General features: G+C 40.4%; 1 protein-coding gene across 1 annotated transcript; it reads left to right on the forward strand.

Moving 5' to 3' along the window:
- Positions 1–2,139: 2,139 nt before the first annotated feature.
- Positions 2,140–20,938, forward strand: LOC145406176 (uncharacterized). Its single transcript, XM_080277374.1, has 15 exons — positions 2,140–2,147; positions 2,998–3,207; positions 3,588–3,834; positions 4,591–4,728; positions 5,293–6,893; positions 11,714–11,874; positions 12,056–12,231; positions 12,531–12,661; positions 13,072–13,237; positions 14,585–14,710; positions 15,279–15,530; positions 17,120–17,477; positions 18,242–18,402; positions 19,246–19,414; positions 20,808–20,938. Exons 1-15 carry the CDS (start codon positions 2,140–2,142, stop codon positions 20,936–20,938), a joined length of 4,035 nt encoding a protein of 1,344 aa, XP_080133500.1.
- The last annotated feature ends 2,380 nt before the right edge of the window (positions 20,939–23,318 follow it).

Consider the following 23,318-nt stretch of genomic DNA (forward strand, 5'->3'; position numbering starts at 1 on the left):
TTTTATGGGAAGGGGCACTGACCCTCTGTCAACCCACTTGTTGACATGTAGGAATCATGTTTGGGTAGGTTGGTTATATGGTTACCACCCAGCATTGTAAATGGTTTCTTGGCTTACAGAAAACAAAGCAATGAAAAAGCTGTCTAGCCCATTTAGTTTGAAAGTCTCTCCCAAATGAAATAAAATTTTTGACAGGTAGTAAGAATTATATAAAAAGTGCATTATTGATAACAGTAGTAATTGTGTCAAAACTAGTTGAGGAGTCCTATGCAGGGTTTACTACAAATATCTATTTTTTCTGGAAAAGAGTATGAAATTGTCAACACAATAATCCCAACAGGACATAACCATAAAAACCACATCCTTTGATCCAGAGTTTAGCCAAACTGTATCCAAACCTGCCAAAATTCAGGGCCAAGATTCACAAACTTACAATCAGTTCTTTATATTTATATATTTATTTTTTTATTAGGGAGGGCCAAGATTATAATCTTCCTATATCCCATATTCTCTCTGCAAAAAGAAATGGTAGACTAATAATTAGAGGAAAATTATTGTGGACTATTTGGGGGGTTTTGCAGCAAGGACAAGTAAAGGAGGGTGTAAAGCCTTCCCAAATGTACCTTCTGTACTCTTGACTAGGTTTTATTTATCAGTCATCATCTTCACCCAAATACTCACTGTAAAATGGTGTAAGGTAAGATAAAAAAAGACAACAAAGAGAAGCACAAAAGTAGGAGAGTTATTAACAGTGCCAAGTTGAATTGTCCACATAGTACAGTAATTTCCACAGCTAAAGTCATCTGTATCCTGGCTCCTCGTCACACATAAAAGTCATTTGCATGTAGCTGTTTCATTTTTACTTTTAGATGTGCCATACTGATGCATGGAAAAATATATCAGTAGCCATTCAGTAGTAGTAATAGTACTGTAGTTGTAACCCCAGGTTCTTCTAAATGTGTGCCCAGTGTTTTGCAGGCTAAAGTTGCCTTCTCCTACAGCCCACCATCCTCCTTTCAGGGGGATAGGGAGGGAGGTGAGGGACATTTGAACTAGCAGACAGCACCACCACCCAGTCATATCAGTGCCCTTACATGAAGGCATCCCTCTTCTGCACCAGTTATTCAGTCAGCTACTACAACTCAAAGTTAAAAAGGTTGCAGGATAGATTTTGGGATGATTTAATACGTGTAGTGGGTGGTATGCGGGATGATGAGATAGTGATTTTGGGAGGGGACTTAAATGGTCATGTAGGTGAAGCAGCACAAGGTTATGAAGGAGTGCATGGGGGATGTGCGTATGGTCTAAGGAATGCAGAAGGGGAAAGGATACTCGAGTTTGGGGGGGCAACGGACATGATTGTGTGCAACACATATTTTAGGAAAAGGGACAGTAGGTTAATTACGTATGAGTCTGGGGGAAATAGCAGTCAGGTAGATTATTTTCTGGTTAGGAGGGCCGATAGGAAGTTAGTGAGGGATGGGGTGGAAAGATTGGAAGCGTGACACATAGACCTCATTGAGGATATGAATCAGTGGAGAAAGGTCAGGTTTACTCTTCTGTTCCTCATCCTTTTCATTTATGTCTTGTGGTATTATCCCGTTCAACACAAGTGCTTGGTAGTGGGGCCACCATATACCTGTGTTATATACTGTAGTTCATCTACCTCAACTTGGCGGATGTGTTTGTCCTTTTGTACCTTATTTCATGTTGCTAAGTGGCAGAATAGACAATAGTATAGGTCATCACCCTTTCTGTGGTATTTTTTCATTACTAGCACCATATTCTAATGTTAGCCTTGTGTTACAGCTCAGCATTCATGATAGCTAGATGGCAGTTTTAGGCCACGTTAAGATTTATAGAGTATGGTTCAAAGCATTTTTTTTTTAATTATTATTATTATAATTTTTTATCATTACCTTTTATGATATGCCGGGAAGCAGTGGATTTTTTTTTTTTTCCTCTCTTCCTCATTCCCAGGGCATTGGAAATTGGGATTTACCAGATGTAATTCCTAGAAAATGTAGTGTTAATATGTGTGTGCCTCTTGTTCATTTTCAGATGGTTCCAGTATCAAGAAATAAAATAAACCAGAAAATAAGAATGATTCCCTGACAAACATTCAAGTCCTTCGCCAACATGTCGAGGTTTGTAAAGACAATTTCTGTACTGATACGCACACGTTGATATGTTACTGATGTTCAGTAATTTTATTCCATATACCCTGTACAGTATAGCCACTTTGTATAGAACACTAAGATATCCAGTAATGTAAATCTTCAAGAAACATCTGTATCTATCGACATAGCTAATGAGTTTGTAAATTAGGGTTTCAGAAACTTGCCAGTAACAGTCAGTCCTCAGAAACTATCACTAGTAACCCTTTCTTTACCATTGGTGCAGTTGAGGTTTTGTAGATGGGCTAACACCAGGTGATTATGTGCATTTGAAAGAAATTTTAGTAGTCAGAAAAATATGTATGGTTCTGGACTGTGGGAACCTGACTTCGGGCTTGTACACTTCACGGGGGATTGGCTGTTACTGTGCCTTAATATCGGTGCTTGAAAGAGTTCAGACGGAAGATTCATACTCATATATGGAAGTGTTTATTGGGAAGATACAACAGTTATATTGTGACTTGAACCTTTTTAGGGGTCTAGGGTGGGCCAAAACTGTTGTGTGTTCTTATTAAACATCATTTTCACATGTGTGCCTAACACTTTCAGTGGTTGATGTTGTTTTTCTTCCTCATTCCTCCCGTGACCATCCAGATCGTTGCAGTGAGGGATACTAGGGGAATGAGAGGCACTGATATAACTACGTAGCCTGGCTGTCTGTTATACAAGCACCTCTCCCTCCTTGCTTCTCCAAAAGGAGGAGGATGGATTATGGAAGGGTCGCTTCAGCTGGCAGTCTGCTGAGTTTACATTCATATGAGCCTGGGGGCACAATAACTAGAGATTGTTAATATTTCACTTTTTAATTTCTCCAATGACTTTCCAGATGGGCGCGATATGCCATGTGGGCGGCAGGATCATGTGTGGTGTGGTGCCCGGTGTGTGTGTGCCTGAGTGGGGGTGGGGCGTGGTGGGTGTGTGCGTGTGCTGTTGGCTTAGTTACTGTCACACTGGGTTCCGGTTACACCACTTGGACTGTGTTCAATAACCTCCTTCGTCATGGACCACACTCATACCCACTCTTTGCCAAGTAAGTTATGATGCGCCTCACATTCTCATGTAAACTCATTCTGGGATCATATTCCTTTATCCTTACCTCATACAATAAGCGCTCGTTGTAAGTTGGCTATTTTGTTTTTGATGTTTCTTTTGTAAGCCCACACTAGATTACAGGAATATTCCCTGTTTAAGAAATAAGGCTATGTTAAAGGTGATTGCCGGTTTTTTCCTAATTTAAAGTACTGTACTGCCTATGTGAGAAAATGGTGTTGTATTTTGGAACATATCCCTTACTTTTAATTAGGACTTCCTTATATTAATCCTGTGAAAATGTGATTTGGTATTTTGGAACCTATCCCAGACTAATAACGAGGACATGTTTGTATTAATCCTACATGGTGTGGTGTGCAGGTGCTTCAGAGTGCTTGAGCGTTTTGTTGAGCGGGGTCAGACATCCCACGCAGTCCCACACGACTCCCCTCGCCCCCACAAACCTGGCACCACCAAGGCAGTCATGGGCAGCCCAGAGCGACGCAGTGTTGGCACCAGTTATGAGCTCATTCTGCAGGAAGTGGTGGCATCAGCCGGCTCCCTACACTCTTTCCTGATCCTCCCTTGGTACTCCAAAGTTTCACCTGACACACACTTTTCATATCAGGTACAATTACCAACCCCTTGAATATGGGGTTGTGTTTTTAGTTTACTCGTGCTGCAGTTCAGTTTAGGAGAACCCCCTGAGAGTGAAGGAGTTAAGTAAATCCTTGCATCTGATATATCTTTATTCATTCCAGCTACTACCAGATAATTATGTTTAGTTTAGGAGAGCCAGTAGTGGAGAAGTTAATGAAGGCTGTATGAAACTCCTTCATTTTGAAAAGTCTCTCCTAAGGTGGATAAAAATCATCTGGTGGTAGCATTAGTTTTTAGAATAAAAATTCCATATTGTTTTCGTTGTTTCCAATTGTTTTTGTGGCAGACGCTCAACTAGACATTAATATGACATGGCTGCAAACATCTGGATGCATGAGCTGGAAACACCAGAGAATCTGTTGTTAATATCGTGTTTGATGGTTTGTTAGTATTGTGCAAGTTAGGTGCTTGATATGAGTAAATACCCATGATGTCATGGGCAGCATTATAGGGGAGATACTCTTAGAATGGATTGCGTGTAAGATGTGTTTGGTATTGGTACTAAAATGGATAGTACGTTACTCCACATACCTTAATACCGTACGGTAAGTGATGTAACAACTCAGAGAACAAAGAAAGAATTCATATTCATTTATTTACTAAGAAAAACATTTTGTGGAATCCTGAGCAATTTGTAAGCATATTTCATGTTGAAAAATATAAGTCTATTACAAAAATGTTAACAAGGTTGTTGGTCACCATTTTCATTACTTTTCTCCTCCAGATCAAGGACGTGCTGGAGGAAATGCTGACCAACATGTTCCACCGGGTGCAGGAGGCAGGTAATGTCACTCGGTTGGCAGCAGGCATTGTGCAGCTTTACCTACAGCACTACCGTCAATACCAACGTGCTCTCAAGAAGGTCAGGGTTAGAGTTGTTTTTACTACTACTACATATTTGCTGACATCATAAACACAGCCATTCCAACACCAGATTTCCATATGCACTTCTCACCCTATACACCAAAAGCCTTCCATAGCTGTGCATGAAGTAATGTGTGGGGTTCGGTTACATCTGCAGTGACAGTGATGTTCATTGGCAACATTATTCAGGTGCTCTTCATGACTGGTCATTGTTCTGGAGAGTTTCTTGTTGAGACAAGCTGAAGTACATGTGTGTTGAAAGGTGAATGGAGCCTGTATGTTTGAGTCATAGTCAGTATTGATAATAGGCCAATAGAATATACTGGATAGTATTACTGGAAATATTTTCAGATATTTGAATTCTTTCCGCAGAAGGGAAGCTGGTTCATGTAATAAACAGCTGTTAGGCATTTCCTTGGCTTTATTATGGTAATAATGAGTTTCCTTTTAGGTTTCTGTCTTTCATGTACCCAAGATATATTTAGTGTAGTACACTAGAGTAGTATTCAATTTATATACAGTACCATTAATGTTGTTTTCCTGCTATTTTTTTATTTTTCAGGCTTCCAAGAAACACAAGGATATTGAATCAGTAAGCAAAACTAGTTCACAGGAAATACAAGCCAAATATAAGGCCCTACACCCTGCCCTCAAAAACCCTGAAACCTTGAAATTGTATTATCGGAAACTTGCACAAATTCTCTTGCAACACTATCTGCCTGTTGAAGTAACTCATTGTGACCTCATTCTGATCTCACTGAGAGATCTCTTTGCTCAAAATGTATTGCAGGCCTTTGTGGACCTTCTTTGTGATACTCAGTGGCTTAATACAAAACTAGCAGAAATACTCTCAGGAGTGATTGAAGATACAGCAGACTGGGCAGAGCCTCAAAAGTGCAGCCAGAGAAAGGAAGAAAATACTCAAGCCTCCAAGCCTGTAAGTGAAATTAAAAATGCTCTTCAAATTTTACTTGAAGAGAAAGTGATGCATTCAAATCTACCCTCAATAGAAGAGGAGACTCTATCTGATCTGCAGCTGTTAGATCCAGCCAGTCCACAGTCCACTCAACCTGCACCTCTTGGAAACACCAGTCCTCAGCAACTTGACACATGCAGGGACAAGGTGGAAGAGAAGAAGTTTGAGAATGCTGAGGAGCTTGTTGAATATGTTAGGAGCTCAAGTCTGGAGAAAAAGGAGAGCAGTGAGGAGGAGGATTATCGGAGTGTGTCGTCTGCTCTTGGAACCCTGATCTCAACTACTGCTGGCCCACTTCTTCCCGATGCCTCTTCCCCGCCATTTCATCCTCTTGTCAACAAGATGTGGGAAAGCCCAGTAGAGGACAAATGTTTTGTTGACATTGCAACAGTTAAGAAGAAAAAGAACCCCTTCTCTCGTAGTGTGGTGGAAGGCATGAAAGAGGAGGAGTACAAACTAATGTATTATATTGCCAAAGATGACAAAACTAAACTGAGTCCTACTAGTCCAGCTTCAGTTGCTGAATGTTCCATAGTGCCAAAGTTAAGTGAAGCTAGTAAGAGTATAGAAATAAAGATTGAAGACAGTGAGTGTGTAAAGAAAGATAGTAATAAGTCTTTTTTAGTGCCGAGTATAGGGGACATTATTCGCAGCAAGAGCTGTGGAAATCTAGCTGTTGTTGAAACTAGTACTGGTAAATCTCATACAGCTGAGTCAAAGTCTTTGCATTCATCACTTACCAAGTTAGACCAACCAGAAGATCAGAACACTTGGTCAACGGATGCCTCAGATGATGTTAAGTGTGATGATATTGGTAGTAGAAAAGAAAAGGGGCATTTAGTGAAAATGCTGTCATTTGACAAAAATGATGGGATAGATGAGGCTTCCATAGAAAACAGTGTGCTGGATGCCAAAGATGAGAGCATAGCCAAAGATAATCAAAGTGAATGGTTACAAGGGAACCAACCTCAGGAAGCCACTTCTCAGGACTCTACGAGCACAGAACAAGACCAACCCACCAGCACAGAGCCCTCAGCAGAAAACAAATCCGACCTGGAACATCCTAGCACACTGGAAATTCCAAGTTCGCCTCCCCTGGGTAATGCTGGATTTGGATGGGAAAACCCTGATCTATCACCAATATATGAGGAGAGTGAAGATTTGGCATCATCTATAGCAAAACTAAGGTATAAGTTTGTTCCATGTAAAATATCTTTGCCCAGTATATTAAAGTTTTGTTATATTTACTAGCTCTGTATTGAAAGATGACTGGTTGTGTTGTGGTTAGAACTCTAGATTTTGAATTGACATCCATGCCTTACATGGAAGGATTTGATCATCAAGGAGTGACTAGAAGTACGGTATTTCAGTCAAGTACCAAGGGGAATAAGCTAGTTATCCACACTTTAATATACTGGACTGTGGTAGCATACCCTTGGGTGTAGTAATGAAGGGTGTAGTAGCTATTGAATGGGGCTGACTCATACTCTGCTTTAGCAGTCATACTATTAATCATTTATGGGGCAGCAGAAGACTGGATGATGAATTAACGGATGTTATTAAGCACATTATTTCTTATATTCAGATATTGCTCTTATTCAGCCTGTCCCAAAGATTGGTGACTGTTGCCAACCCTCTAGTTGTTGCTCAGTTGCCATAATCTTGTGTGTTTCCAGAGTTTACCTTTTTTCCCCAAACAGCAATGAGAGATTACAAATGTGTCAGCTGGACATGTATGTACTGTATGCCAAATTCAAGTTTGAGAAGGTGAAAGTGGCAGTGATTGTTGCGTATGCACCTGGTGATGACGGGAGTGAGAGAGAGAAAGACAGGTTTTGGGATGAGCTGGATGAAGCAATGGGAGAAATGCCCAGGGGCCATAAAGTGATTGTAATGGGCGATATGAATGGAAGAGTAGGCACTGGTCCTGAGGATGACATAATGGGCTGTAATGGAGTACCAGGAGATAATAATAATGGGAAGCAACTGAAGGACATATGTCAGGAAAGGAGGTTGTGCATTTGTAACTCGTATTTCAAACATAAGTATGCGTGGCATAGATGGAATGGGGATCGTGTTGAAAGGAGTCTGATTATGTGTTCGTCGAGAGGTCAGTGCCGGTAATGGTTGTCGATACGAGGGCTGTGAGAAGATGATCTGGGGGTCTGTCAGATCATATGATTGTGGTATGCAAGATCAAGCTGAGAGGAGTGAGGTGGACCATGAGAGAGAGGAGCAGTCAGGGAGAAAGACTGAAAGTTGAGAAGCTGAGGATCAAAGAAATGGCAAATGAATACAGGACCTAAGTAGGGGAAAAGTTGGAGTCAGTGAACTGGAGTGAAATGGATCTGGACAACCTGTGGAATCCATATAGGGATTGCATAGCTAGGAATGCTAAAGCGGTGTATGGTGTGGCAAGAGTAACAACAGAGAAGAAAGGTACGACATGGTGGGATGAATAGGTTAAGAGAGCAGTGGAGGAAAAGAGGAAGAAGTGGCTAGAGCGGTTACAGAACAGGGGTTCAATTGAAATAAGAACTGACCATACTGAGTACAAGAAGCATGTGAAGAGACTAGTGAAGAGGAAAAAGAAGAGGGTAAATGATGATCTAGGAAGAAAAATGAATGCAAATTACTCTGAAAATAGGAAGTTATTCTGGAAAGAGATGTGGTGATGTAGAAATGACAGCGGAAAGAAATGTGAAAGTGTGAAGAATGTAAGTGGTAGATTATTAACCTATGGGGATGATGTAAGGACCAGATGGAAAGAATATTTTGAAAGCTTGATGAATGGGAATAGAGATAACAGAGCTGCTGTAATCATGATTGGTTCTGGGGGTGTGCAGAGAAGGAATGCAGTGCCAGGAAACATGACACTCGCACACATGAAGAGCGCTGTGAAGTGGCTGAAAAATGGGAAAGCAGCTGGGGTTCATGAGGTGTATGAAGAGATGATTAAGTGTAGTGGAGAGAGCGGCGTGAAGTGCTTGGTGGAGATATGTAAGAAGGCATAAATGAGTGAAACTGTGTCAGCATAGTGGAAAAAGGCTGTGATTGTACTCCTGTACAAAAATGAAGGTGAGCGAGGTGAGTGCAAGAATTATCGTGGCATAAGTTTATTGAGTGTTGTAGTGGAGGTATATGGAAGGATTATTATTGAGAAAGCAAGGGAGAGATATCGTAAGTCCTAGTGAGTGATGAACAGAGTGGCTTTAGGAGTGACAGAGGATGTGTGGATCAAATATTTGCAGTGAAACAGAGAATGGAGAAGGCTTATGAGAAAGACCATAAGGTGTTTATGGCATTTATGGATCTGGAAAAAGCATACAATAAAGTAGACAGAAGGATTGTGGAAGGTTTTGCACATGTACAGTGTAGATGGTAAGCTGCTGGTTGCCATCAAGAGTTTTTATGATGGTAGTGAGGCATGTGTAAGGGTAAATGGGCATCTAAGTGAATGGTTCACCATCAGTGTGGGTGTGCAACAAGGTTGTGTGCCCCCGTGGTTGTTCAATGTATATATGGATGGGGTGATGAGGGAAATAAAAACATGAGTAATGGAGAGAGGGATGGCATTGGTAATGAATGGTGATGAATGGAATATCTCAAATTTGTTGTACGCTGATGATGCGGTACTGCTTGCAAATACCAGACAAGAACTTGGTAGACTAATGCAGAGTTTTGCTGATGTCTGTGAGCGTCGTGCCATGAGAGCAACAATAGAAATGAGTAAAGTGATGGTAATCAAGAGAGAAGGTGACTCCCAGTGTGATGTTAAGTGAATGGAGAGAGACTGGAATTGGTGAGAGAGTTCAAATACCTGGGTACAGTGATAGAAGAGAGAGGAAAATATGCAAAAGAAGTGGAAAGTAGCATGACACAAGAAAAGAAAGTACGGTAGCTGGTGCTATGAAGGCCTTGATCAGAAACAGAGGCTTGAGTGTTGCAGCTTTGTGAGGCTTACATGAAGGAGTGTTAGTGCTAACTTTAACATATGGATGTGAGACTATGGTGTGGCATGAAAATGATAAGTCATGAGTGAGAGTAGTGGAGATGGGACTGCTGAGGAATGGAGGAATGTATGTGGAGTACAGATTGTGGACAGGATACGGAATAATGTGATATGTGAAAGATCTGGAGCTTGGAAGTCTGTGGACAACAGAATCAGAGAGTGTGTACTAAGATGATATGGTCTGTGAAGAGAATGGAAAACAATGGAGTGGTGAAAAAGATACATCTGAGTGAATTTGAAGGAGGGAGGAGGCGAGGTAGGCCAAGAAGAAGGTGGAGGGATATAGTGGATGAGTGTGTGAGGAAGAGAGGTATGGAAGTTGGTGAGGCTAGGGAACTGACAAGAGATTGAGCTGGCTGGATGAATGTTGTGACAAGAAGTGCATGATCAGGGATTTGGCTCCCTTTTTCAACGTGACAGCGTCTGGTTTGACTCTGTCAGATACGTTCATGTGAAGCTACAGAACATGGTGAAAGTTTTTTGGTGCATCATATGGAGCCAGGATTCTGGGGGCTTGAATGATGAGTGAATGGAAGCAAGGCTCGTTGGATTGGGCAAACTTGGGCTGTCTGGACGTTGCTACTCCTCACCCTGCCCTAGGGTGGGAAAGGAGGTCTGAATGATGATGATGATGATGACTTGACAGGAAGTTTTTGAAGCTACTTAGCCTACTTCTTATAGCTTTTCTCAGTTTCAGTGTGAGTTATTTCAGGAGGACGTCACTGGCAGTCTTACAGTACTTTCAGATTCCAGGTCATCCCCCTTTGAAAAATGGGGCTCAGAGGCATTTGATTTGTGCATGATGTTGTGAAAGTTTTTAACCAAGCCTGGTGGAGATTTTTAGTGTGTGAATAGTTCTTCAGTGGCTTGTGTCCTGTCTCTGCCTTTATCTCTAGTTTCCTGTGTGGTCATAATACAGCTGCTGACATTGTAGCCTTGTCTCTGGCCCATACTGTGTGAAGAGCATAAAATGAGAGTGGCTTTATTGCATACTTTATTGTGTTTTGTATTTATTACTTTATATTTCATGTACAGTAGTAATAAATCTTTTAGTTTGCTGCTGTACTTTTACATGTGAAACATTTATATACAGTATATACTGTATTATTAAGCTGTCTTCTTGTGTGGTATCATGTTGTTGAGTTAATGTTTTATGTTTTTACTCATGTTAAAGTATTACTTCACGTATTGCACTTTTAACATTGTGATAAATTACTGAATCATTGTGATATATGGGCCATCCTGTATTGTCCATCCATCATCCAATCCTGTGTTTCCCCATGAGGAACATAGGAGCCTGGGGCTAGGCATGTTGGTCCTGACATTTAAGATGAGAGTGACCAGCCTCACCCATCCCTGAGTGGCATTACGTGAGCAAGAAACCCCAACTATCCCTTGGATATAAACCTGCACCAGCTCAGTCTGATTGGAGCACCTTAATTACTCACTTAACCACCAGGTGCCATAATTTGGTTATATGGTTACCATCCAGCATAGTACAATACTGTAAATGGTTTCCTGGTGTACAGGAAACCATTTGGCTTGTCACTCAGTTTAAAGTCACCTATAGGCAGAAGGAAAAGGAAGGAATGAGGGAAAGAAAGACAAAAGAGGGAGTGTAAAGTCACCCGTAGGCAGAAGGAAGAGGAAAGAATGAAGGAAAGAAAGATGAGGAAGGAAGAAAGAGAGGAGAGGGCCTGTATCGTCATTGCAAATACAGTAGTAGCCTTTGGCCCTAAGTTGCATAAAATGGTATGGAGGATTTTATATACTGTATGCTGTAGTCCAAATACCATCTTAATAGATCCACATGTTTATGGGGAATTAGCCTGTCTTCATATTTATCAAACCCCAGGACCACATACTTCCCCCCCCCCTCATGTGTACACTCTGATGTACGATGATGCTGATGGTTTGTTGGATATAAATGTAACTGCTGGTACTATACTTAATTTGGATGGAAGAGTACATGTAATAATGAATGGCTATTTACAGATCGCTACTGACTGAGAGGGAAAGTCAGCATAGCCTTGGCAGTTTGAGCTCATATGGTTCAAGTGATAGTGAACCAAAATCTGCTCAGTCTGACCCTGGAAGGTACAATTTGGAGAAGTCTCGTTTCACCTTCACCCATAAGGATAGCTCAGGCTCACTGGGTTAGTACTGTGCTGTATGTATGATAATGTTTAGTGTATAGGAATAAGATGATGTCATATAAGAAGGACTCACTACATTTTACTGTACAATATACCGGTATGTAAGTGAACATTCTCTGATGGTGGTAGTGAATGTTTGCAGTATCTAGTTGTTCTAATACAGTATGTATATTTTCAACAGCATCGGTGAAATCTGTGTCAAGTTTAGAATCATGTGGGAATGGTATCACAGATGAAGAGCCACTTGAGGCTGCGGAAATACCCTTAGATGGCCGTGTATTCCTCAATGTGTCAGTACCACAAACAGAAGTACAAACAGAGCCAGGAGGTACTCAGTACACGCTCTACACAATTCAGGTTAGTTAGTGGTTGGGGTACGGTACTTTCAGTGAATGATGAATTTACACACTAAATACAGGTATGCCATGTATTTTTCATCCCTTCAGAGGTTACTTTGGCACCAGCGAGGACTTGCTTCCCCAGCATTATGTTTACTAAAACCTTAATTGACCTGGGCAGTCAGCAAATTCATTTATAGATTATGGAGCACATGCAGTCTTGGGGAACTTTTCGTCTTGTATACACTTCAGTCACTTTGTCAGGTATTGGGGGGGGGGGGAAGAGGAAATTGCAACTAAGACTCCATATTCTTTCAGTATGATGCCATCTACCTGTGTGAGAGCCCCACCACCATAGCCGCGACAAGTGAGACTGGTGAGGAAGGCAGTGCTGAGCCTCCTCCTCCTGAGCCACGCATGGTCCTTCAGACTAACTGCGTCAAGAGAAGGTATGTGCATCCATAAATTGTGACTGCATTATACTGGTAAGCTTGTTGCAGTGGGTACTGTACAGTAATTCCTCAGTTAACGTCACTAAACATGTTTTTCACTATCAAGATGTCGATGAACTTTTTTCACATAACACAAGCTTTAAGGTGAAGGTTCAGGGTTAATATAGCTTACACTAGCATTCATCTCAGTATATTGCTTCATTAAATTGCCTTTGGCCCCAGTCACAATATGGAATATACTTTTTTTTTTTTTCTTATTTGCAACCGTGAATATGATTAATTAATTCTTGAAAACTTACTCATACTGAAACATAACCCCTGTGTAAAGCAATTGCTAAAGCCTAATAGTTTTTAGGGACATGTCTGCAGTGTTCAGTGCTGATCACTGTACTTTTGTTTTATTTCAGATTCCGAGAGTTTTTGAGGCTTCACGCTGCCTTAGAAGAAGACACTAGATTACGTGCTGCCATGAAGGGCGTCAAGGGACCTAACAAGTGGCTGAATCTGCCTTTCAGTAAGCTTGACTCCACCACCATTGCCACCCGGAAGCAGTTCCTCGAGAAGTACCTGCAGGTGTGAGCTTAATCCCCTGAGTACGTTGATGTCTTGTGCGATTTATTCTTGCTGCCTCCCAACAGTTTTGTTCAACTAAGGAAAGATTTCTCCTGAGCAGAGTAAAATTATCATATAGTGGACTGATTAAAATACTGTAATGGACCATAGTGTACTAAATATCACAAGGGGCTACTTTTCTGACAATTATATTGCTGGCCTTGTGTGGGAAAGGAGGTCCGGATGATGATGATGTGTAATTCTGTAGAGGGCATTCTGTTTTTGTTGAATTAAGTTTACTTTCTAATTTTTTAGTCCTTTTGGAATGGTGTGGTACTTAGCTATCATTTACTTAGCTATCATTTATAATACCATAGAAAGTATGTAGTCACCTGCAGTAAAATGATATGCAATTAAATTGATTATAGGAAATGATCTTAGAGTAGTGAGGTTTTAGACAGTAGTAGATCTCCTAAGAAATATATAGATTGATCTGGAGGAAGTTCCATATAACTTTAAAAGATAAGGTACCAGAAGTTAGCTATTTCAAAATACCTATTAAGTACTTTTCAGTATGTGAATGAAGCAGATAAAAATAATAAACATTCATTCATTCATTCATCATCTAATCCTGTGTTTCCCCATGAGGAGTGTGGGAGCCTGGGGCTAGGTATGTTGGTCCTGACATTTAAGATGAGAGTGACCAGCTTCACTAATCCTTGAGTGGCATTACATGAGCAATAAACCCCAACCATCCCTTGGATGTAAACATGCACAGACTCAATCCAATTGGAGTACCTTAATTACTCACTAAACCGTCAGGTGTCAGGTGTTATAGATTACCACCCAGTGTAGTAAATGGTTTCCTAGGTGATAGGAAACCATTCAGCTTGTTACTCAGTGTAGAGACCATAAGGCAGCATTACACTGAGTGAGTGGATGATGGGCGCCCCCACCTACCACCCTTACCATAATAATAACTTCACTTGATTATCAAGTAAAATGGCATTAGAAATAGCAGCCAGGAAAACCATGAATACTGTGCTTATAGTTAGCTTTCAGAGCTAAAGGAAAATAGCACATTATGCTTCCATATTTATTCTTTGTCTTTCCATGTTTTCTGGATCCTACCTCACCCCATCCTTAGGAAGAAAAATAGGTCAGGACGATGGTGTTTAATGTGAAGAAATCAGATAGAAACAGCAGACTTGAAGATAACAAGAATGATAATAAAGATACTCAGAATTCAAGGTGAACAAACTGAGGGAACATGTATGAATTGCTTTAGTCTGAAACAGTGTTAGGATGATGAATGATGATGATATTTGTCTTTAGGTATCTTCTCATAAAATCTGTATCTGCCAACAGTCTGTCATTCAGCGGCCTGAAGTCAATATATCAAACCCTGTGAAGGAGTTTTTGGCTTATGGATTGGATTCGTCTGTTTCCTTCGTGAAGAAACCTCTAGAACTGCATGTACCTCGCCTTGACAAGGTTAGTGTGTCATTACTTTAAGTACAGTACTTTGGTTGCTGAAGTCTCGTCATTGTCTGGCATGGCAGAATGCTTCCAATATCTTGACAGTTGAGTGAGATGCTAAAATAAAATTAGTTTCAAATAAGAAAGATTAATATATTTTTTAAAGGAATGTAATTTGATGCAGTGAACCATAGGCAGCATGTTTCTTGTGCTTTCCCTTCGATTTGAGGTAGCAACCTGCCTTAGTGAATCTGCGTCTCTCAAGGGACATTCAGTATTATTCATCAGCTGAGAGGTATGACCAAAAGGGTGGAGAGTAGCTACAGGATTGGTAACCAGCAACACAGTAATCACTTTTAGGCAGGAAACTCAACCACAGGTAAATGGAGTCAGCTGAATCTCACTCATTGTCACAGCTCTTATTACACTTGTTAGATCTCAGCACTGTGGCAGTAATTATCTGCTTCTGTACTTGGATTAGCTCCATATCCATCGAAAGTATCTGCTGTACCATGGCCAACCTCATTATGGGGATTCTTTAAAAGGAAGCACAGTGTTTTTATTTATTTATTTCTTGTTTCAGCTGTTGGCCAAGACTGTGTCAGGTGTTTTTCATAGCCTGAAGACTGCTCTGCCTAGTTTTGAGTCCTCTGATAGCCAAGGCAGCACTGCTGAGGGTCAGGCTAGTGCAGGTGGGGTGGGCCCAGCATCTGGTGGTGACAAGGGTAAACCATCTGGTGGAGCACTCATTGAACGCAACAAACTGGCAGCTTTCCTCTCTAGCACCACAAAAGGAGAATATGAGCTGAAATTAGATATAACTGCTGAGGATGAGGTAAGCAGCTACTGTATTTATTTATTTTTAAGTGGTGACTGAAGTTTTTATCGTTGTTTTGATTATCGCTTACTTTTATAACATATTCTACTACTAGAGATGTAGATCAGTCTTCAACCCAGAAAAATTTTGTATCTACAGTAACCTGGCCTTAACTCTTTAAGTTTGGTGACTTTGTGTATTATTTTCTTCCTACCGTCGGACAATTGTAGGGAGAGAAATCGGTTTGTCAAATGATTGGTGGAGATGTTTCTAACCTACTCTCTACAAATGATCTCTCCATAGTTGATGAAATTGTATAGGGGGGGGAAAAATAAACTAAAAACATAAATGGATTCAAGAAGTTATATTAGTGAGAGTAATTTGGGACTGGCTTTTCCCATTCCTATACTTTTAGAAGGGAGTATCCCAGAGGTAACCGGGACATGTGCATTGACTATACAGTTAATGTGATAATGTTAAGTGTAGCATTTTGAAGAACCATTAACCACTGATAATTATGAATATCTTAAACCTTATTTAGAAAGTCAGCTGCATGCTACAGTACAGTACTTTGGTTTATATACCGACTTTGAATGCACGCTGTTATTTAGTTTTTATCCCTCTTGATATTGGGAATACAGAATACATATTATTGTACAGTTGATAGTACCTCATTAATTATTTTTTTCTCTTGGTTTTCTGGATCCAACCTATCCTAATCCCTGGGTGGGAAAAAAGGTCAGGATAGTGATGATCATGATGATAAAGATCCATCCATCCATCCATCCATCATCCAATCCTACATTGCCCCATGAGGAGCGTAGAAGCCCGGGGCTAAGCAGTTGGTCCTGGCATTTAAGATGAGAGTGACCAGCCTCACTCATCCCTGAGTGGCATTACATGAGCAATCAACCCCAACCACCCCTTGGATATAAACCTTCACCGGTTCAATCCGACTGGAGCGCAGTAATTCCTCACTAAACCACCAGGCGCCAAAATTTGGTTATATGGTTACCACCCAGCATAGTAAATGGTTTCCTGGTGTACTGGAAGCCATTTGGCTTGTCACTCAGTATAGAGTCACCCACAGGCAGAAGGAAGAGGAAAGAATGAAGGAAAGAAAGACAGAAGAGGAAGTGTATAGTTACCCGTAGGCAGAAGGACAAGGAAAGAATGAAGTAAAGGAAGACAGAAGAGGATGGAAGGAAAGAAGGATGGAGGAGAGGAAAGGGCAGACACCCGACAGCAGCACTACATCGAGTGAGTGGATGGTGAGCGCCCCCACCTACATAAAGATAATGGGATGAAAATTAACTACTGTATATGCTGTAAAATCTTGCAAGGCCCAAAATTTGCATTCTGTTTATTTTGAATATTAAGTTGTAACACTAGACTGTGCTGTTCTAGAATACAGTGGTAGTTATGGAGAAAAGCTATGGGAAGGATGAAGAGCCTTATAATCTGCTTTTTCTGCAACATGAACTGTGTGAACTAAGCTGCAAATGGATGAAAATTTAGACCAAGTTGAGGTGAAAAAACTATACCTTATCATCTGTATTGTTCAGCTGTGCTCATGTTAGTATCAGTATTTACCTTTTATGTTGTAGGAGTGCCAGATAGAAGAGGCTTTGGTCCGGGAGGTGTCAGGTGGAGGCTCTGTGGATGAAAGCATAGACACTGCATACGAAGCCAAGGAAACACGCAGCGGAACCCAGGCCCCACTGTCGTACTCACAGCTGCATGCACAGTACCAGCAGCAACCGGAGCAGAAACAACAACAGCATCACCAACATTCAGTAGTGCTGGGGTGGAGCCATTATAGTGGTGAGGGCAGTGGAGGGATAGGTGGCGGAGGGGTAGGCAGTGCTTATCCTTGTCTGCCCCCTCCTGGACCTCGCCTCCAGGGGGATGGGTGTGATGGAGAGGCACTATCTCGACGTAGTAGTAATCAGGACAGTCTCAGTGGTAAGTACAGAAATTCCTTGTTAAATGACACTCTTTTTAATATTCATTTATTGCTCTGAAGTCAATAGTAATTTACAGAAAAATTGCATATTAAGTTACATTATTGTCTATAAAGCTGATTCACTTGTTTCTCCCCAGTTAAGAACCCCAGTTGCATGGAAGCATTGTGATATTTTGAAACTTATCAGTGACATATAACAATACAGTGTAGTTCGTCATGTTGCCAATTGTTATTTTGTATTTTTAGAATTTTGTCATAAGTCTGCGGTAAATTACAGACATTATCACCATCATCCGTTTCTGCTTATAAAGTTGATGTCAGTTTTCACCTGTTTACAGTACCAGTTACTGTATATGGGAATAGTTTTGTTGTTTAATACATCCCTGAAATATAATGAGGACTTCGTATAATTTTAGAGTACTGTGCTCTCTCCGTCATGCTGCCCTTTACACCACAGTACATTTACTTACCTTGTACACCTCAATCCAGATGTACGCAGTTCAGTATAACCTCAGCAGAAAGTCACGTGTAACTCACAGGATGTTTGCAGTCTACTATATTTACTTTTCAAACCCTAGTATGCAGTTCTAAATTAAGTTATGATGATGGTGGTGGTGGTGGTATTTTGGTATGGTTCAAGAGAAGAATTATGATGATTCCTGACGTGGTGTAAGAGAGGAAGGAGATGAGCTGAGTTATGATGATTCTGGAGATGGTGGTAACACTGACACTGATGATGAAAATGGAACTTGATCTGGTGTAGGAGAGGAAGGAGGTGGGCTGTGGGAGGACTGTCCATTGGCCTTGAGTCTCCTTGATGTAGCAGTGGAAGTTCTGGCACCCCCTGACCACCCTCTCACCCGCCAGCCCTGTGTCACGCTTATTGCTCTCACGTTTGCCTCCATCACACACAAGTGGCTCAAGGTTAGTGATTATATACTGTAGTCTTTTTTTTCTCTCTCTCTCTCTTTCTCTTTCATTGCAAGATTTGGATGTGTTCTCCTTCCGTTATGATTTTCTTTTTTCTTGCTTTCGGAACTCTATCTCTCCCCATCCTTACGTGGGAAAAGTCAAGTTGATGGTGATGATGATAGTGATGATGATGATGATGATGTCAAGGGAAAATAAACTATAAGGTGGAGCAGTGATTCCAGGTGTGTGAATGGTGTGTAAATATTTGTGTATCCCATGTCTCTTGGCAAGCTGTTGATATTTCTCCTTTTTACATTCTTTTCCTTGTTTCTGGATCCTGTCTCATCCCAAAACTTAGGCAGGGGAAAGGGTCATGATGGTGATATTGATAAAGTGAAAGTAAATTCACTCTCATCTTAAATATCGGGACCAACTGCCTAGCCCCAGGCTCCTACGCTCCTCATGGGGCAATGTAGGATTGGATGATGGATGGATGGATGAAAAATGAAAATATGCTGTTTATTTTTTTGTTAACCCATTTAGCTTCAAGGGTTTTTCCTAAGCTGATTGAAATTGTTTAGCTTTTGCCAGAGTATAATAGATTATACATGTACAGTATTTTTATGAACGGAAGGGATTAATAGAGATTGTGCTTAACCCTTGTAATCCAAAAGTCTCTAACTAATCTGAGTAGAATTAGCTGGCATTAGAAAAAACTGCAATATACGTCTTTGGGCAGAAAGGATTAAATTTTAATATGTATTTGTATATATATGCATTAATATACTGTATAAAACTCTCTCTCTCTCTTTCTCACCATTGTTCTCCATATGTTAATGTGATGTTTACCCCCAGACGGAGCTTGAGCGCATGTTCAGTGAGGCCAACACAGCGGAGTACATCCAGATACTGCGAGAGGCTGTGTTAGCACCACCCCCACCACAGCCCTCACCTCCACCTTCACCTGCAGAGATACAGCAGTCCAGGGCCAAACTACACCAGGCACTGATGGAATTCATACCTGGTCTGTTTCGGATAGTTGTTTTATTGATTGGTTGATTTTTGTAAGTAGATAGGGTGGGTGCTGGAGAGGGATATTTCATGTGGTGGCACTGATATAACCAGATACTTCCCTTTCCTGCCTATACGAGCACCCCTTAGCTCCCTCCTCATCTCCTGAAAGAAAGATGCTGGACTGCGGGAAAAGGGCAGCCTCAGCTTGTAGTCAACCATGTCCACATACTAATGAGCCTCGAGGTACAACAGCAAAAACAACAACCACAATATGGATAGGTATGAGTTTAAGTGGAATAGGTATGATGTGTGATTACTGTATACAGTATATATGTTCATCTGTCAAGCTTCACATCTAGGATCATTTACACAAGGCACTGATTGACCTCATAGCCTATGAGGTCATTTCTGAAGGAGCTTGTTATTGGAGTAGGGGTAGGTGAAGGTCAGGTGGTTGGTTAGACAAATGATTTGCTGTTCAGTAGGACATTAGGTCAATCGTAGGGTGGGGCAGAGAACACGTATAATGGTAATGATGATGATGACAGTGACAACATTGATGGTAGTGTTGATGATAATAATAACAGTGTTGAGGACAATGGTGACATTAATGATTATAGTGGGCTGCTTTTGTTGCAGTGATTATAGTGGGCTGCTTTTGTTGCATTAGACAGTAGTTGGGTGGCTGCTGTTGACCATGGGAGGTACAGTATTGCCATGAGTGTGAAATATGTCTACAAGCTTGATGAGTAGCCAGACTGTCATCACTCCTAGGCAGGAACCTTTCAGTCAAAAGCTTTCACATTTTCACAGATCATACTACACATTTTTATTTCTTTTATGCAACAGCTTCCAACAGTTGTTAGTAAATACTGTAGCTGGTTTTAGCACTTGGTTTAGCTTTAAGTCCACACAGAACATCATTTGTACCATGGCCAACCTCACTATGGAGATTCCTTAATGAAAAGCGTAGTATAATTTTTATGTGTGTTGGTTTTGTGGCAGTGCCTGGTGGTTTAGTGGGTAATTACAGTGCTGCAATCGGATTGAGCCTGTGTAGGTTTATATCCAAGGGGTGGTTTGGGTTTATTGCTCACGTAATGCCACTCAGGGATGAGTGAGGCTGGTCACTCTCATCTTAAATGTCAGGACCTACTAGCCTAGCTCCGGGCCCCTACGCTTTTCATGGGGCAACGTAGGATTGGATGATGAATGATGGATGAATGAATGAATGGTTTTGTGGTAGATGTGGTAGAGGCAGGGGTAGAATGAGCAATGGACTTTCTGCAACACCCGACCCTCACAGTTGACCATGCATTTTCCATCTCCTTACCTTAACCTAGTAGAAGCTCAGTTTCTCCCACCCTTGCCCCCAGACATGTGTTTATTTATTTTTTTGGCAGGTGTGGTGGAGACGGGGGTAGGACGAGCAGTGGATTCACTGCAGCACCCGGCCCTCATGGCTGACCTCGCCCTTCACCTCCTTGACCTAATAGCGGCCCAGCTTCTCCCACCCTCAGCTGCTACACCTTGAGTCATGACACTGGTTGCTCTCTCAAAATCTCCATACTGCATTGTTCAGTAGTTAGTTCTTGTTTTAAGTTACTCCATTTAAGGTTTTTTGTTATTACCATAACTCTTTCCCCAGTGACATCATTTTCAGCTGAACCAAAAAGATGTTTCACCTATAAGTTGTTTCATTTAAATTATTGTTGTACCTGCACACATCTTAGACTTTAATTATTGAATTGACTGTACTCTGGTTTTAATCTTAGAGTCCTTACACATTCATACCATCTGTATCCTAGCCTTCAGCTGTGCATCCTGAGAGCTGTTTAAAATTAATTGCTGTTCTACAGTTAGCTTGGTGATATATTTTTGAAGACTTATTAGATGCATGAACATAAAACAGCCATATGTTGGTTTGAAATTATTAAACCATATCATCATTTGACATTTTGCATCAGTGTTGTTAATGTCTTGCATTATTAGTGCTTGAATTATTTTTGATTGCTAATAACAGTAGCTTGAACTTGAAATTTTTTCTTCGTTTAATTGACACAGGGTATTGTTTATTATTTTCTTATTGATTTTTGATGTGTATAGTACCAGGCAGTATGATATTGATGGTAAAAAATATGAACAATGATAATACTATATTGCACCCAGCAAGTTAGTTACAAAATGATAATACTTGCAGTCTTTTAAATATGTGGAAGTAAACAGCTGTTGTAATCATTTAAAGATATTTTTTCAGTGCAGATTTATCGTGGCTTGTCTTCCGTTTTCCGTAGTTACCATAATCATAATTTTATTTAGCAATTTCTCACTTTTAACCACCCTCTTCAGCTTGGCCCTCCCCACCTGAGATACTTGTAGATTATCAGTTCTAGCTCACTTTTTATGTGGTTATTGTTTGTAAAATATTTGCAAGTTTGGCATGTACTCATAACTTATCATTAATACTCCTAACTGCTCTCCCGTAGTTCATTACCTGTATTGTGCTGCCCTGATATTTATGTTTACAGTAAAAGGTCTTTGAGTGATAAGCTGGAACTTACAGAGCAATATGCTTCATTTTCCAAGGTCTTCTGTATATGCAACCAGATCTGTAACAGTGATACATGTAGAGGAAGTAGAACCTTGCAGGCAAGGTTAGTATGAAGTTTTTGACACCAATCCAGAGTCAAGTGGGAATGTATTATCACTATCAGAAGTTTACCTTTACTTCCCTGTTGGCTGTGCCAGTGGAAGGTGTTACATAAAATATTAATTTTTTAATGATAGTAATCTGAAGCAGACAACTAAAGAGTGTGAGAAAAATGGATACTCACTGATGTTCAGGGAGAAATGAGAAATTCAGTATGGAAGACAGAACACAGTGTTGGCTGGGGATTTCCAGTGAACTTTTGTTTGTGATTATACAAAATTGTTTTGTTTCTTAAGGTGTAGTATAACATGTATAGCATTTAAGTTTGGTGATTTTATAATTCTTATCTACTTAATGGTTTACAGAGTAGCACTTCAGGAACCCAGTTTTTAATTTGCCAAAAATCCCATAACTATGCAATTTAGCAGAAGCCTTTTACTCTGAAGAGCAAGTCATAGGTAACACAGCACTGTATAAGGGAAAAAGATATTGTGATTTAAATCATTATTTTGTATGGAAAGTTTGAGTCCATGACATGTAATTATGGAAAATGTTTAGAACATTTTAAAATCAGTTTGAGTTACAGTATTCTTTTGACATTTAAGCCATTCAGGCAAATAAGTATTAATTGTTTGTGACATATAGCCTGAAATTGCCTTTTTTTTTTTTTTTTTCCAGCCGTACCAAGAAGTCAGTGCAAGAATATGGTGCTAGTCACAAAGAAGTATTATGGAAAGAATGAAGAGTTGTAATATTGTCATGTGTACCATTGAGTTACAGGAAATAAGCTGCATAAAGATGAAAAATTGCCGTCAGGTTCAGATGTACTGGTATGAACTACAGCAACTACAGCTGTGTTCATCCAACCAAGTGTGTTTGTCTTATATCCAGGCGCACTTAGGCAAATAATATTCATTGAAGTGAAATTACTTAGGGAAAAGGGATATATATTGGCCACGTCACCATAGCTTTTTGTCATTTACATTTATGGTACGACAAAAAAGCTGAAATTGTTAGCTCATTTGTTATGGACGTTGTTTTTTTATTCTGCAGAGGCTGTTTCCAAATGATATTCTTTTGTCTAGGAGGGACTTTCTGAATTAGAAAGGTTTGGTGTTGCCTTTATTCCCGCCTTCTGTGCAAGAGGTCTTTTCCAAATGAAATGCAGTTGTCTTGAGGTAACAAAAATAAACTAAAATATGACATCATTGTGCTGGATGGGTCGATGGAATGTATTTTACATATGTCATTCCTGATAGCTCAT

This window comes from Coenobita brevimanus, chromosome 69 (assembly GCF_032717465.1).
Source record: "Coenobita brevimanus isolate Jiangsu-jjx chromosome 69, ASM3271746v2, whole genome shotgun sequence".
Classification (NCBI taxonomy): Eukaryota; Metazoa; Arthropoda; class Malacostraca; order Decapoda; family Coenobitidae; genus Coenobita; species Coenobita brevimanus.

Bases quoted from the DNA above. Each gene is read 5' to 3' on its own strand.
- LOC145406176 (XM_080277374.1), top strand. The intron at 3,835-4,590 runs GTACAATTACCA...TTTCTCCTCCAG, and splicing joins ACACACACTTTTCATATCAG to ATCAAGGACGTGCTGGAGGA. The intron at 13,238-14,584 runs GTGTGAGCTTAA...ATCTGCCAACAG, and splicing joins TCCTCGAGAAGTACCTGCAG to TCTGTCATTCAGCGGCCTGA.